The sequence below is a fragment of the Pygocentrus nattereri genome, chromosome 25, assembly GCF_015220715.1.
Source record: "Pygocentrus nattereri isolate fPygNat1 chromosome 25, fPygNat1.pri, whole genome shotgun sequence".
Taxonomy (NCBI): Eukaryota; Metazoa; Chordata; class Actinopteri; order Characiformes; family Serrasalmidae; genus Pygocentrus; species Pygocentrus nattereri.
In genome coordinates this window covers 7,461,327-7,475,687 of record NC_051235.1, presented here as the reverse complement: position 1 = coordinate 7,475,687, position 14,361 = coordinate 7,461,327, and the positions used below count along the sequence as shown (strand labels likewise).

Sequence of the window (14,361 nt, the reverse complement as noted above, 5' to 3'; positions counted from 1 at the left end):
CTGTGAAGGCAATATTTTTTGGTCTAATAAACATTTACAGTACATTCCTAATGTATATTACATCATAAAATCTATATAGAGTAATTAAGTCTAACAGAATTGTTAACTTAATCGTGTTTTATGGTTTAACATTTTTGTGCAGCAGTAAAGCTAATAATTCGTAAAATGTGAGTTACAGTCATAGTTCTACAGTTTTTCAGAGTATATTCATGCATTTTTGCATTTTTATAACGTGTTTGTGAAGAGTGAAATCAGCTAACGCAGCTGCGCGAGAAAGCCACATTCTGAGGTTTTAAAATGGCGGTGTAGTTTTTTGAAGCTGCTCTCTTGGTCCGTGAACACTACGACAGGAATTCGCCGAAAACTACATTTCCCGTCCTGCCTCGCTTCCTCCTGCACGGCTGTGTGACCCTTGGTGATTTTCTCTGCTTCGTCCAAACGGACAGAAAGGTAAGGAATTCGCCGTTTATGCTGGTTTGTGTTTTTTTGTGTTTGAAGACGTTTGTTTATCCTTAAGACTCGGGAAAGGACATGGAATTGGGTTCTTAGGCGTTAGTTTCCCCGAATGAACGCTGCTAATTAGGCTAGGCTAGCAGAGCCGAGCCGGGCAGGGCGGGGCGGAGGAGCAGCGCTGACACCTCAGCCTCGGAGCCTCGGAGCCTTCGCTGACCGCTCAGTTACACCGGCGAGTTTGGCGACTATTAAACAGCGTTTTAGACGCTAAACATATTTTTAGACGCACTGCTGTAAGGTAACATCACGTATTCCCTACGCTTCTGTTTCGCCTACACGGGCAAATTTTCCTGTCTGTGTAATAAAAACACTTTGTTGACATTTGTCACCAATTCATATGAGGCGTCATCATATGAGCTTTTCCCCATTAAATCGGTTGGCAAGACCATCTAAGCTGGGTTTGGACTTCAAATCTGTGTGATTAGTGGGCTTTTCCCCGCGGTCGCTTCATTCATATAATCAGTTCATGTCTGTTTTTATGTAGTTACATTTCATAAAACTTCACAGATGAAGTTTCTGTCTTATTTCTTTAAAAGTATTGGCCCGAATGCGACCAAAGTCAAAGTGCGTATTGGTTGCTAGGCAGATTCTGCAGAGTCCAACCAATCATTAAATCGTGTATGACTTCGGGTATTTCCGCCGTAAGTAGTGACAGGCGGAAAGAGCCGAACTCTGTTCGGAGCGCAGCGCTGTTACAGCCTCGCTGCCCGGGTTTCGCCCAGAGGAGGGAGAGAGAGAGCGAGCGAGCAGGGGAGAGGGGAAGGGGAAGGGGACGGGGAGGGCATGGTGCTGGTGCTGGTGCTGGTTGAGAGGTGTTCCTGCAGACCTGTAGTTCTGAGCACTTTCTGCAGCAGATCAGACAAACAGAACAACATGCTGAGATGTTTTACTGGGGAGCCCTTACATGTTTTAATCAGCTAGTAATTGTGTGAATCTAGTGCCTTTCCTGCACTGCAGGGCTGAAATCAGCTGTTTTTCTTAAAAACGTAGTTTCTGTACATCAGAGTCTCCAGTTTTCTAGAGCTGAAAGAACAAGAGCAGTTAAATTCTGCATGTTGCAGTACTTTTGATTGGCTGTAATAAAACTTAAATCTCAATCTTTAAACCTACTGTTTGCTTTCTCACAGAGAAGTAACGAGTAGGAAAATGTATTAAAGGGAACCCAGGCTGTTAACACAGTGTACATATCCAGTACTATTAAAGTACTATTATGCATATGACAGTGCTATTAAATTATTATATATAAACAAGAAAGAAATGTTTATTATAAAGAATATGGCAAATAGGCAAAGTTCCTCCATGACTAGGCCCCCATTGTCACACTGTGATGTCACGTGGTTGCATTGAGATCAGTCCTGTGGTGAATAAGACAATCAAAAAGTTTGTCTCCTGAGTAATATCACGTTCTAGCTAAAGTGGGAAAGGCTGAATGATATATTGGAGTTAAATGAGAATATTAGCTTCCTGTTCCTCGCTTAGTGGACGAGAGAGAGCATCCATTTGATGTGGAAAAAAATAATGGCACACAGTTTCCAAGAGTAACATCAAAGAGAGTCAGCCGCCATCCCGTCAGAACCTGTTCTATCTACTTGTTCCTCAGCAAGTGATCAGGTAAGCTTCTTTTGGTCATTGACAGGCGTTCCTTAGATGTGAAAACAGCCAACTTTGATATGTGTAGCTTTATGATATGTAGAATTAGAAAATGAAAGGGCAAAAGTATAACGTGAGCAAGTTTGGAAGTTCCAGAACATCATATTTTGTCAGTTATATTTGTTGTATGTGATGAGTTCACGGAGTGAAAATAAACATTTCAACAACTTCAATCATTTCGATATTAGTTCTAAAGTCTTTGTTCTGAGTGAGATTATTGGAGATGAGCTTTGTTGCTGATTTCTCTGATTTTTTTCTACCAGCTGAAACAGAAGAACTGATGAACGACGTTCCTGCAAATGAAGTCAAAGCAGAGGAACAAGAGAGAAACATCAGCTCAGTAACATGTGAGACAATTGAAGCAGATAAAGAGTGTGTGTGTGTGTGTGTGTGTGTGTGTGTGTGTGTGTGTGTGTGCTTCAGACAACTAGACAACTATACAGAGGGAGTTGATTACAGCAGTCATGCGCAAAAGTTTGAACAGCTCCAGTCACATGACATGGTGTTGTTATAGAGTCTAACACACTTAAATATGGAAAGTTTTTTGTGCGCAGTTTCTATTTATCTACTGAGTTTAACATAAAAATCTAAACATAAAATGTGCTGGAACTTTTGCACATGCCACATTTTATGGTTCATTTTTCCCCCCAAAGTGGTAAATTTAATGTGGACGGGGACAATTCAAATAAGAAGCTGGCAAATGAGAAACTGGTTTCAGCCTCATAAAAAGTCAAATGTTAAAAGCCAGTTTAGAAGAAACTGTTCCACTTTTGGAAAAGTTTCCTGCTGGAGATGTGAGAAAATGAAGCTATAGCTGAGCTGAAGCTTAAAGCAGAGCAAAGTAAGTCTGCATTTTTGTTTATATTATATTACTGCAGCCATCATATATTATATATATTTACAGCCAAGACAGTAAAATGGACATAAAATGTGGCTCCCAAGGTGGTTTGATTTTTGTTGAAAGAACAAAATGGCCCTTCTTAACATTTACATTGCTGACCCCTGGCCTAGCAGCTTGATGCAGTGTTAAAGGGCCCATATCCTACATTTTCCCACTTCTGATATTTTTGTGGTTTATATAGTGAAAACAGTCACAAGCATTTTACAGCCTCTCTACGTCACTTACAATTAAACAGGCAGTTTTTGTTACTGTGTCTTTGAGATTGATGCATGTAAATTAGCTCTGTTCTGATTGGCTGTTCTCAATTGAAAACAGTCAGAGCTCAAACGCTCCTAAATTTAGTGCCAGTGGGTGGGGCTAAACTGCCAAAGGCCAAAAACATGGATATATGTAAACGAGCTTGTTTTTGTGACACCACAGAAAGACTTCAAAACAGGCTGTTTACATATATGAACTGTATGGACTGATATTTACATATATGGACTGTATGGACTGATCTGGACTGATTGGTATGTTTTAAAGCAATGTTTACATGTTTACTTTTATCAAAAGCAAAGTGAGGAAAATTCAGTTTTCTATTAAATTGGCCCTTAGAAAACGCTAAAAATGTGACCACTAAACCACTTTAAAGTTTTGAAGCCATGGATTAACCCTGATATAAAGGCTCACCTGAAGGAGAAAAAGAGGGCCTTTAGATCAAGTGACAAGGAGTTTCATTTGACCAACATGTCAGGACATTTATGCATTGAAATGCTTGTGGTGAGGCTCAGGTATCACTCTACAGAAAGTAAGTAAGTAAAAGTAGAATATAAAAAACAAAAAAAGGAGCAACTGAGAGCTGTGCAGAGGAAACTGAGAAGGAAAGTCGAGAGAAAAGCCAGTTACAAGAAGAGGATGGAGGATGCAGAATGTCTGGGTCTGTTTTAATTCACTGAATCAGTACAACTACTCCACTATTAACAATCAAGATACTACAAAACACTCACACGGAATGGAAACCTCACCGAGCTTATAGTGAGAAGTTGTTTACTGCGTTTAGTTCTCATGTACACAACAGCTCTGTGGAAATTCCATGGAAAAGTGTGAAACAAAAACAAAAGTAACGCGCTGACTAGTGAATATGTTACACACCGTTTGACCCTTGCTTGACCCGTCAATCACAATGCAAATTGGGTTTTTATGTAGTGATGATGATAAATTAGTGGTAAATCTGGAAAACACTAGTTTTCTTCAGGGGCTGTTTTGCCTTACGACACCCTGCATGCATCCCTCCACCGTGAATGTGTGGAAATTTTTGGGTATTCAATCTTATTGGTCATATTTGTAATACGGAAAAGTCCCAAGAGTACTCTGAAACCATGTCTATGTCCATGTAAACAAAAACTAAATGACAAACACTTATCAGAAGTCACTTCACCAAGTGGTTAAAACATGCAACATGCAGGATGGTTGTAGTATAATATAGTAGCAGTACACAGTAATTTTACTGGAAGGGTGGGGTATGGAGTAGAATCAGCTTACTGTAAATAACAAGCTGCAGAACTGATGAAAATACATGTAAACAAAAAATATCTTAAAACCTCTCAATAACATTATTTCTAGCTTTCACTCCTTCACATTCTCGCTATCTATGGAATTCCTAACATGCTTGGCTCATCAACATTAGTGTTAGCCTGTCCCCTTTTCTTTGCCTCATGTTAACTTAAACTTAAAAATTAAAAATTTTAAACTTAAACTTAGCAAGCTAACAAGCACGCAAAAGTGGGTAAAAACCTAAGCCCTCCTTGCTGTGAGGCGACAGCGCTACCCACCACGCTATCGTGCCACCCCGCCCCTCCCTTCAGTTCATTTGAATGTCATTTGACTAAGAAAACTTCTAGGTTGTTTTTCAACTGAAATTCTAGGCTGACTCTGTTGGGTTTGTTTCTTGGGTTATTTCCAAAATGGGTAGGTACTTTTGACCACAGTGTTGTTGTTTCTGGTCTACATCCACAGTGAAGTTTGGCATATATCCACAGTCTGCTGGCCTCTACCATATTGACCTATAAGCATATTGTTCCACCACTGGCAAAACCTTGCCATGTCATGCATCAGCCTCTGGAACATCTCTGTAGCTCCATGTAATCCAAATGGCATAACCATAAAATAATTCAGTCCACTGGGCTTGTGGAAAGCAGTCAAGTTCCTCGATGACTGCCCCAACAGTACCTGCCACTGACGTTATACCTTTACAACTCGGCTTCTCTCTATCAGCTAAGGGAAATTCGCCATTGGGTTTGACCTGAAAGCTAATACTGTGATTGGTTTTAAAATGTCCACATGGAAACCAAGTCTACTGTCCCTACTTGGGGCCAAGATTAATGGACTTTAATGTTCTCCTTTGAACGATTCAATCCCACCGTCTTTCTATTAAAGTCTGACATCCGTCCTCTGTTCCTTGGTGCTCTGTCACACCAGCTTCTACATGTTCTTACGCACAACATTTGTCAGCTGGTTCATCTTGGACATAGGACATAGGCTAGGACGTTCGTCCATGTTGTCCCCTACTGATGCTTCTTGGAGGACTTTGACCCTTGCACCTGTCTTGCAGGCAGGAGCTCAAACATCAAGTGGAAGCTTGTGGGACTCTTTCAATGTCATGCATCACCATCTTGTCAAATTTTGGGTCATATGCAATGGTCCAGGGGTGTTCACTCTTATCCACAAAAGACGTGTGGCTGCAGGTTTTTTTTTTTTCATTTTAACAGAGTATGAGCACACATGGTCTGATTTTTGCCAGTTGATTTAAAGAGAAAAATCAGCTCCAGCTTGTTTGGAATGACACCTACAGCCAGGTAACATGTGGAGGCATGTTAAGCTTGTGGTCTGGGTAAGCATTGGGTGTGATGAGAGCCACATCTCTTTTGCAACCAGTCCTCTCTTTGGTGTTCTAAAGAAGTTCTAAAAGATCTCAATTAGAGGTTCACCACGTTATGACTGTACATACCAGAAGGATAAATACCAGTGTCCTTTTATGAAGGTGATTTCAAAGTACACACGTTCAGCAGTCTTGGGTTATGATGAAGATACAGTTTTCAGTTTAGTTGAAATGTAACCTAACAACTGCTGTTACCAAAATAAGAAGAAGAAGTGAAACTTCAGATTAAACTGTCATCTGCTTAAAGTCACAGTAATGGCTAAACATCTTAATCGCTTAAGCTAAAAAAAGCAAAACATCAACATGGCAGGTTGGGTGGGTAGTCCCTCTGCCCGCCCTGTTGTAGACAGGGGTTCGAGTCCCCACCCAGGCAAGCACCCAATGCTATACCAATAAGAATCCTTGGGGTTGGCTCCTAACACTACCTTCACCTATTTGTGTAAAAGAATCAAACAGCATTTATTAACCTCTTCAAGTCACAACCACCTTAAGACATATTTTAGGAATTTGTGACCTCTTGCCACCCCTTGAAACACACAACAGCTCTTCACGTTTCTCTGTGTGGGGGATATCAACCTTAGCTCTGGAAGAACGGCTCTGCTTCTACTTGGAATATATTCAAGCTGAGGACTTTACACAATATGCATGGAAGAAAATGTGAAAAGGGTTGTAAATAAACAAAACAAGAACTATCCACTTTGGCTTTAACTGTGATTTACAGATGTATGGTAATAATTTTGCTTAAACAAAAAAAAAAAGTACAAGTATTAATTAATAAAGATCATTATGTCTTGAGATCTAGCATCTTAAAAAGGCATTTGCAGAAATAGTTACAACTAATTAAAGTGCATAGCGAAGACAGAAGAATACTGTAGATAAAATGCAGGGTTAAACTGGACTTATATTTGGAGCATATCTGATATTACATTTACGGCATTTGGCTGACACTCTTATCCAGAGCGACTTACAATTTGATCATTTTTACACAATCGGCCTGACTGCATGTCTTTGGGAGGAAACCAGAGAACCCAGAGGAAACCCATGCAGACACGGGGAGAATATGCAAACTCCACACAGAGAGGACCCCGGTCGCCCGGCCGGGGAATCGAACCCAGGCCTTCCTTGCTGTGAGGCGACAGTGCTACCCACCACGCCACCGTGATATCATCTGGCTGCTTCACCTTGTTTGGCTCTGATATTGGCCACTACTGACTGACCAGTCCCTAGTGATTAGAGAGGACTTTTGGTTTTAAATACCTGAAGCATGAAGCCCTTCAGTGATTTATATATAATTAAAGTCAAGTAGTGGATTGGTAGGCAAATCCCAACAGAGTTGCTGAAAAAAGAAGAAGGTCCGGTGGTCTGCTTTTAACATCCTGGTTTACTGGGGTTTGTACATGTCTCAAAACAGGAAAATCTGCAGAACACAAACAAAAGCATATAATTAAAGCTTTCCCAAAATGCAGTTTGGGCAAAATATGAACCAACTGATAAGTTTCTCACGAAAATCTTATGAAAAATTTGAGCCACTGCTTTGCCATTTCTGGCTGTTAGAAGAGGGTGGAGAAGAACCAAGACTGACTAACTAGGGCTGAGCGGTAGCAGCTGTGGGCACCCTACTTAAGACACTGAGTACAAACATAAGCAATGCGAGTTTGATTCTCATTCAGGGTGAACCCCCTGGCATGTAACAGGATCCATTGCAAGGCTGCAATGGTAGAGTTGCCTCCTGACAGACATGAGCAGCACAACATTAAATAGTTTTCCCTCGTCTTCTACTCCAACAACTCTGCTATGCTCTGTCTGCAAGAACAACACTCCATACATCCAGGGTTGGGACAGCAACTGAAAAATTAGTAGTTAGCTACTTTGTAGCTACTTTCCCAAAATGTGTACATAGGTACAATTAAACTACTTTTTCAGAAAAAGTAGTCGCTACTTTTTAGCTAGTTTTTGAAAAGTAGTCGCAGAAGACTGCTGGTCACAATGCAATTCAGATAATCAAAAGGCAAAGCGAAAGATTTAAGATGAACATCGATCATTTGGAGATGAATGGACTATTTGCATTTACAAGCATTTAGCTGGTTTCCTGATATGTTTCATCTGCAACAAGTCACCAAGATGAAGTCACTTCTCATGCTCCAGCTTCTCATTAGAATTTTTCCGTTCCGCCTTAAATGGTGCAGCAGTACAGTCTGGCACCTCAGGCACCATTTAAGGTGGAACGGAACAATTTGAACAAGAAGCTGGTGAATGAGAAGTGACTTTAGTCTCGTAAAAAGTTGAATGTTGAGAGACATTTTACAAGAAACCTGTGGAAAAGTTTCCTGAGATGCGAAAGAAGTGGCGGCTGACCTACAGCTTAAAGCAGGGCAAAGTAAGTCTGCGTTTTTATTTATATTATGTTTTAGCCTGAAATGTCACTTCAGCACACACAGACATATTTACAGTCAAGATGGGAAAACAGACATAAAATGTGGCTTCCAATGTGGATTGATTTTTGTTGAAAGGACAAAACGGCTCTTCTTAACATTTCAGTTGCGACCCCTGAGCTAAGCCTACTAGTAAGGGGTTATCAGCGTGTGACCGTTTGCCCAAGCAGTCAGCGGCTCAGTCAGGATTGCACATCAGGCACCAGCCCAGTTAACAGCCACGTTCTATGGCTCGGATTTTGCGTGGATTCCCTGAAGCCTGTAGGAAAATTGTAGCAGAAATTCATCACTATAGCTACACAAACATGTGTAGGCGCTAAAGATTTTAGCTGCATTTAATAAGACTGTAGCGGCTATAGCTACTAGCAACAAAAACGTGTAGTTAAAAATAAAAAGTAGCGTTCTCCTTAGCTTAACCCCATCCCTGCATACCACTTCAATGGGAATAGGTGGTGGTATGTAAATGTGCTGACAGCTACGACAGCTTTAAAACAGGCTGCTATCGCAGCTCACTTTTTATTAAAGGACTGTGGAAGGTACGTTACTTATTGAAATGTGTAAATGGTACATTACACACTCTTATGTTGACAAAAATGTTGATTATATGATTACATGATATGATTCATGGTTACTCAAGCATGCATTGAGTATCACTTAGTGTAGCCGTTACCATGACAACAAGCATCACATGAGTCCAGTTACTATAGTTCCATAGCTTCTATTGTTCTATAGTAAGTCTTTTATTTTCTTTTTTGGTGGTGGTGTGTGGGTGGGGGGGGTTTACCTGATTTTTCTCCCCAATTTAGTCGTCTCCAATTCCACCCACTAGTTGGAACTCCCCCAATCACACAATATTACCAATGCAAGGAGGATGAATGCTAGCGCAGGCTTCCTCCAAGAGCTGTGAAACCAGCCACCGCTTCTTTTCGAACTGCTGCTGCTCACGCGACGTCACGGGACCGGCGAACGCGCTCAGAGGAAAGGGCCAACCGCCAGATCTGTTACGTCAGCTAACAGATGCCTGCGCTGACTAGCATCGCGTTGAGTGATGGGGGAGAAAGGGGGCCCATCCTATCCACCCAGAGAGAGCGAGGCCAGTTGTGCTGTCTTGGACTCTGGGCTATGGATGGCTGTAGCATCACCAGGGATCGAACTTGCAATCTCCTGATAAGAGGGCCAACGCTTAGATGGTTACGCCACTCGAGAGCATCTTTTATCTTCTCATATCGTGTCTTGAGCAGCTTGTTATTGTGAACTTTACAGCCATCCATACTGCTACCATTTTTTATGTTTAAAGCATAAACTTTCTCTCTTTTTTGAGTTTCTGGCTCCCGCCATGACTAATTTTATAAACTTCTGTTATGCAGAATGTACTTAAACTTCAGACCAAGCATGTAATAAACAGATTATTTACAATGTTCAATTGGATAGAAATTGTGTTAGGAATGGCCTCAGTCAGACTCGTCTGTTCTATTCTGTGTACATGGATGTATCCTATTCTAATTGGGCTATTTGTCTGGTTATTGATGGATTATCAGGTTGAACATGAAAGTGGCTACTGTCAAATTAAACACAGAATGTCCATGTGGACATTTTAAAACCTATCACAGTATTAGCTTTCAGGACAAACCCAATGGCGAATTTCCATGAGCTGGTGGAGAGAAGCCAAGTTATAGAAACACAATTCAGGATTAAAGAAAGCGGTCTCTACACACCTTTAACAGTCAACTGTACCTGAACAATGTCTGTGTTCTGATCTAAGGCTGTAGCCAAAAGCATTCGTGTTTATACACAGTCCAGTCCAGCTTTATACAATATCGGCCCTTCGGTGGTTTTATTTCAATTTTAAATCAAATCAAACAGCATGTAAGAAAACTGTCTACAAACCTTTAACAATCAGCTGTACTCTCATTTGTTTGTTGATATCAGGAATGAAGCAGGTGTACAGTCCTCCATCGGCCTTCTGCACATTGCTGAGTGAGATGGAGAAGTTTCCTTTCGTCCACTCGGCTGGAAAACTTTCAACTCTGCCTATGAATGAAGCATCCTGTTCATCAAACGATGCCCTGCTGTCGATGATGTCGTACACAGTCCTGCTGTCTCCGAATCTCCAGAACACAGTGACTCTGCTCTGCAGTGCCTCATCAGTGTTTGAACATGGTAAGGTGATGTTCTGTCCTACAACAGCTTCAGTCTCCAGCAGAGACACTGAAAGAGAGACACATCAAAACACACATACATTAAAACAAAGTGAGGCACAATCTGGCATTTAGTATTAGTCCTGCTGTCATCTCACAGCAAGAAGGGCCTGGGTTCGATTCCCCAGTTAGGTGACCAGGGTGCTTTCTGTATGGAGGATTACGACGAAAACTAAACTTACGACAAAACTTGCTTACAGCTACAGAACATGCCTGTGCTAGCGTAGCTTACCTAGCCCTACTTTTTCTCCCAACTGTTACTCAACACAAACCCCAAGTCTGGCACAAAATAGCACGATAAACCAATAAACACATACACACACTTTAACTGAAAACAACAATCTAATAAAGTATAAGCAGGCTGTTTCGTGGATGGGTGGGGTTGGGTACAGAGCATATGGCAGCTGCAGTGATATTAATCATTTATTATTGAATGCAGATTAATTATTTATGCTTTAAATTATGAGGTTCTTCTGCTGCTCACCTTTATTTATCAGCAGCAGGAGCACACAGACAGGCAAAAGCTTTATTCCTGTCCAACAACTCGGAATGCACTCCATAGCCCAGGCTCAGAAGTTCACTTCACCACCATCAGGCCAAGTCAAAGCTGGAAAAACCCCCAGAAAGCTCTCAGAAGCTGTTCACACAGACACTGCAAAAGAAAAAATAACAGATTTCGCCAGACGTAGCACAAAATTGCTTGGGTGAAGTCGGTGACATGATCACAACTGACAGAAACACTTTTGCATCCCTAAAAAAATGTAATGAATGGTTCTTTGGAGAACTTTTTCCATAAATTTAACATTTTAAACAATGGAAATCTTTTTAAAGTCGAACCTCCACACAATGTTTTTCCTAGAACCTTTACATTTAAAGATTTAATATTCAACCACGATCTTCTCAAAACTATCATAAAACAATGTCTCAATCATCCGGCATAACTGTAACATAACATGACATAATTCTGCTAGGGAGCTTTTAGAGGTGGACGTCTGGTTCCTATCACCACCACTGTGAACAATTCTGACTTGGTAAATTTCTCTAGAACAGAACATTACACACCAGTTTTGCAAAATATTTTAAAAATTTTCCCCTTTAAGCACTGAAGTAAGCGTATATTTTCTTCTGTACATACCTCTTTATGTGATCTTCAGCTGTATGGACTTTCTGTAGGAACCTGAATCATTTAACAAACAGAAAAACAAGGTTTGACATGAAATAACTCCATCTGTTCCAGCACTCAGTGTCTTATTGAAGCAGTAGGGCGTCACTGCAAACTGGAGAAGCTTTAAACAGTAGGGGCGTGACCAGAAATGATTGGAGCAGAGCTCTAAATGGGAGCTCTAAATCCTTAGCTTTTACTAAGAAGTATTTTGGCTGCAGTGTCATGTAGTTTTAGGATTTACATCAGAAAGAAAAACCGCCATTTCAGGCATGAAGACATTTTACATTGTACATAAAACTTTCCCTCCAGATAAAGAACCAAAAACCCATTAGAATTAAATAGTGTTGCTTTGATACTGATATCGCATCAGCATTGGCGCTGATACTGCCATTGGGGATACCAATAGCTACGACCGACAATTTCTGCAATTTCTGAGGCAAGCCCGTGCTCCAGTAGATAGAATATGACAACACGTCGGCTGTGTGACGACAAACAACGGCATATTTTGGTGTTAAGAACGCACTAACAGGGCTGCTCACCTGAACGGCTGAGCAGCCTCTTCCAGTATTCACTCATCTGCCGCTGTGTGGTTACTCACAGTCTGAGTTGCTGTTACTGAGAGAGCAGAAGGAACTGCCGGACTCTTGGCGTAATGACAGCATTTAGCCTTGATTTAGCCTTTGGCACAGCAGTCCTCTAGCTACGCGTCCACTAGCCCAGCCTGTGGCGCTAGTCAGCTGTATCACTCAGCAGTGGGGTCTCGTGGCCCGTCGCTTCAACCAAGCCAGAAAACACACTGAAAGTCGCTGATATTGACAGCATGAACGATGGTGATATTTACTGAACTGATGCTCAGAGTAAACAAGACACAGGTGACACAGACGACTCGAGAAAAACATTCAGCCCCGTTTTTGAGCCAGAACAGCTGCTGTTTGCTGATGAGTAAACACGACAGGTTTATCTGTTTGCTGTTCAGCTCTGTTTTTAACCGTTTTGCGCAATAAAGATACTTTATCTACATTTACTTAAGTTAACATGGTTCCTGTTACTAATAGCAAATACTAATTATATGCAGTAAATAAACAAAAATGTTTTCTTAAGCATCTAATAAATAGAATCCAGCAAGTAAATGCCATCTAGCCGAGCCGATTGTGGTTTATTTATGATGTCAGGACTTACAGGTGAGTTAGTGTTAGTATCAATATCGGTACTCAATATCGGTCAATACTGGTGTTGGAATCAGAAGGGAAATCGGTTCATCTCTAGGATTGAACCTAATAGTTTTGCTTTATAATTGGAAATGGCTTAATGGTTTCCAACAGAGACCGCTAGTTTCCTGTATAACACCTTTAGATCCCATTAGGAAACCATTAAGCACATTTAGAATCAGCCATTGGTCACCTTTTAAACCTGAATTTAAATGCTGAGCATATAAGACACTGAGTAATCTATGAATTTCAGTTTCTGCCAACATACACTACATTTCCCAGAATGCCCCAGCAATTCTACTTTGAAAGCCTTCATTTATGCCAGCTAGGCTGTAGACAGCGCCTGTTAAACACACTAACAAAGTGGAACAAAATGTCTAATTAAATGTCTATTTAACCATGTCTAATTAAATGCTTATTGCAGTATTCAGTGTTAAAATACTTCCTGTTGGTCAGATACAGAGTGGTGAAATGGAAGTGAGCTTCAAATGCTGATTGGTTACCATTTGTTTACATCTGATCAGGCAACAAGCTTCCAGATAAATGCTGATATATCAACATTTTTACTACTTCCCCCATTATGTGTCTTCATGTTTGCCAAAGCTTTAATATGAAATTATCTCTGGATAATTGTGCTGTTGTTGGACTGTATCCAAGTGAGTCCAGGCTGTCAGAAAGCATTGATTTGAAGGCTGATTGTTGGAAATGGCCAAGTTTGACTGCTCCTGCTCTACACTGTAATTAAATGTCGCCATCTAGTGGATTTAGAATTAATTTTGTACAATGAAATATGTGGACTGTGATTTCAATGAATTGTTTCCCTGAAAATAATGTCAGAATCAACAAACCTTACTTGTTTGTAATAAAGTGGCCAGTGAGTGGAAGCACAAGGCGGATGTTTCCACTAAAGTGGTCAGTGAGTGGAAGCACAAGGCGGATGTTTCTAATAAAGTGGCCAGTGAGTGGAAGCACAAGGCGGATGTTTCCAATAAAGTGGCCAGTGAGTGGAAGCACAAGGCGGATGTTTCCAATAAAGTGGCCAGTGAGTGGAAGCACAAGGCGGATGTTTCCAATAAAGTGGCCAGTGAGTGGAAGCACAAGGCGGGTGTTTCTAATAAAGTGGCCAGTGAGTGGAAGCACAACGTAGATGTTTCTAATAAAGTGGCCAGTGAGTGGAAGCACAACATAGATGTTTCTAATAAAGTGGCCAGTGAGCAGAGGCAGATTTAGAGATTGTGGAGCTCTGGGCAGAAGACAGGAATGTTGACACCTGGACACACGTAGTCAACCACCTTGACCGGGGGGCCTAATCCTGATATTGAAGATCTATCACCCTGAAGGTGTAACTTTTCAAAACCTAACTTTTTCAAAAAGAGC

At 41.0% G+C, this 14,361-nt stretch overlaps 2 protein-coding genes across 9 annotated transcripts in view; one reads left to right on the top strand and one right to left on the bottom strand.

Annotated features, from left to right (window-relative positions):
* Positions 1 to 7,054: 7,054 nt before the first annotated feature.
* Positions 7,055 to 11,850, bottom strand: LOC119261530 (CD276 antigen homolog). 2 transcript variants are annotated; one of them, XM_017713227.2, is made up of 4 exons: positions 11,747 to 11,850; positions 11,096 to 11,263; positions 10,301 to 10,621; positions 7,055 to 7,398 (listed from the first exon to the last, which is right to left on the bottom strand). In XM_017713227.2, exons 2-4 carry the CDS (start codon positions 11,169 to 11,171, stop codon positions 7,280 to 7,282), a joined length of 516 nt encoding a protein of 171 aa, XP_017568716.1. In that variant the 5' UTR covers positions 11,172 to 11,263; positions 11,747 to 11,850; the 3' UTR covers positions 7,055 to 7,279. The 2 variants fall into 2 exon arrangements, with proteins under 2 accessions (XP_017568716.1, XP_037390435.1); XM_037534538.1 differs by lacking the exon at positions 7,055 to 7,398 and adding an exon at positions 8,476 to 8,672.
* senp7b (SUMO specific peptidase 7b) overlaps positions 10,456 to 14,361 on the top strand; it is a 67,702-nt gene continuing 63,796 nt past the window's right edge. For all 7 annotated transcript variants that reach the window (XR_005129645.1, XR_005129643.1, XR_005129639.1 and 4 more), the window contains exon 1: positions 10,456 to 10,573. Coding sequence is in view for 1 of the 7 variants with exons in the window: in XM_037534525.1 (XP_037390422.1) it covers positions 10,571 to 10,573 (3 nt within the window). In the remaining 6 variants the exon portion in view is untranslated. The remainder of the gene's footprint in view (positions 10,574 to 14,361) is intronic.

What these genes read in the sequence shown, in the direction of transcription:
- LOC119261530 (XM_017713227.2), bottom strand. Translation starts at nt 11,171, where the DNA reads ATGGAGTGCATTCCGAGTTGTTGGACAGGAATAAAGCTTTTGCCTGTC. An exon ending in CCTGCTGCTGATAAATAAAG is followed by an intron (nt 10,622 to 11,095) that starts GTGAGCAGCAGA and finishes TCTCTCTTTCAG; the next exon opens with TGTCTCTGCTGGAGACTGAA. An exon ending in AGTACAGCTGATTGTTAAAG is followed by an intron (nt 7,399 to 10,300) that starts GTTTGTAGACAG and finishes TGTGTTCTGCAG; the next exon opens with ATTTTCCTGTTTTGAGACAT.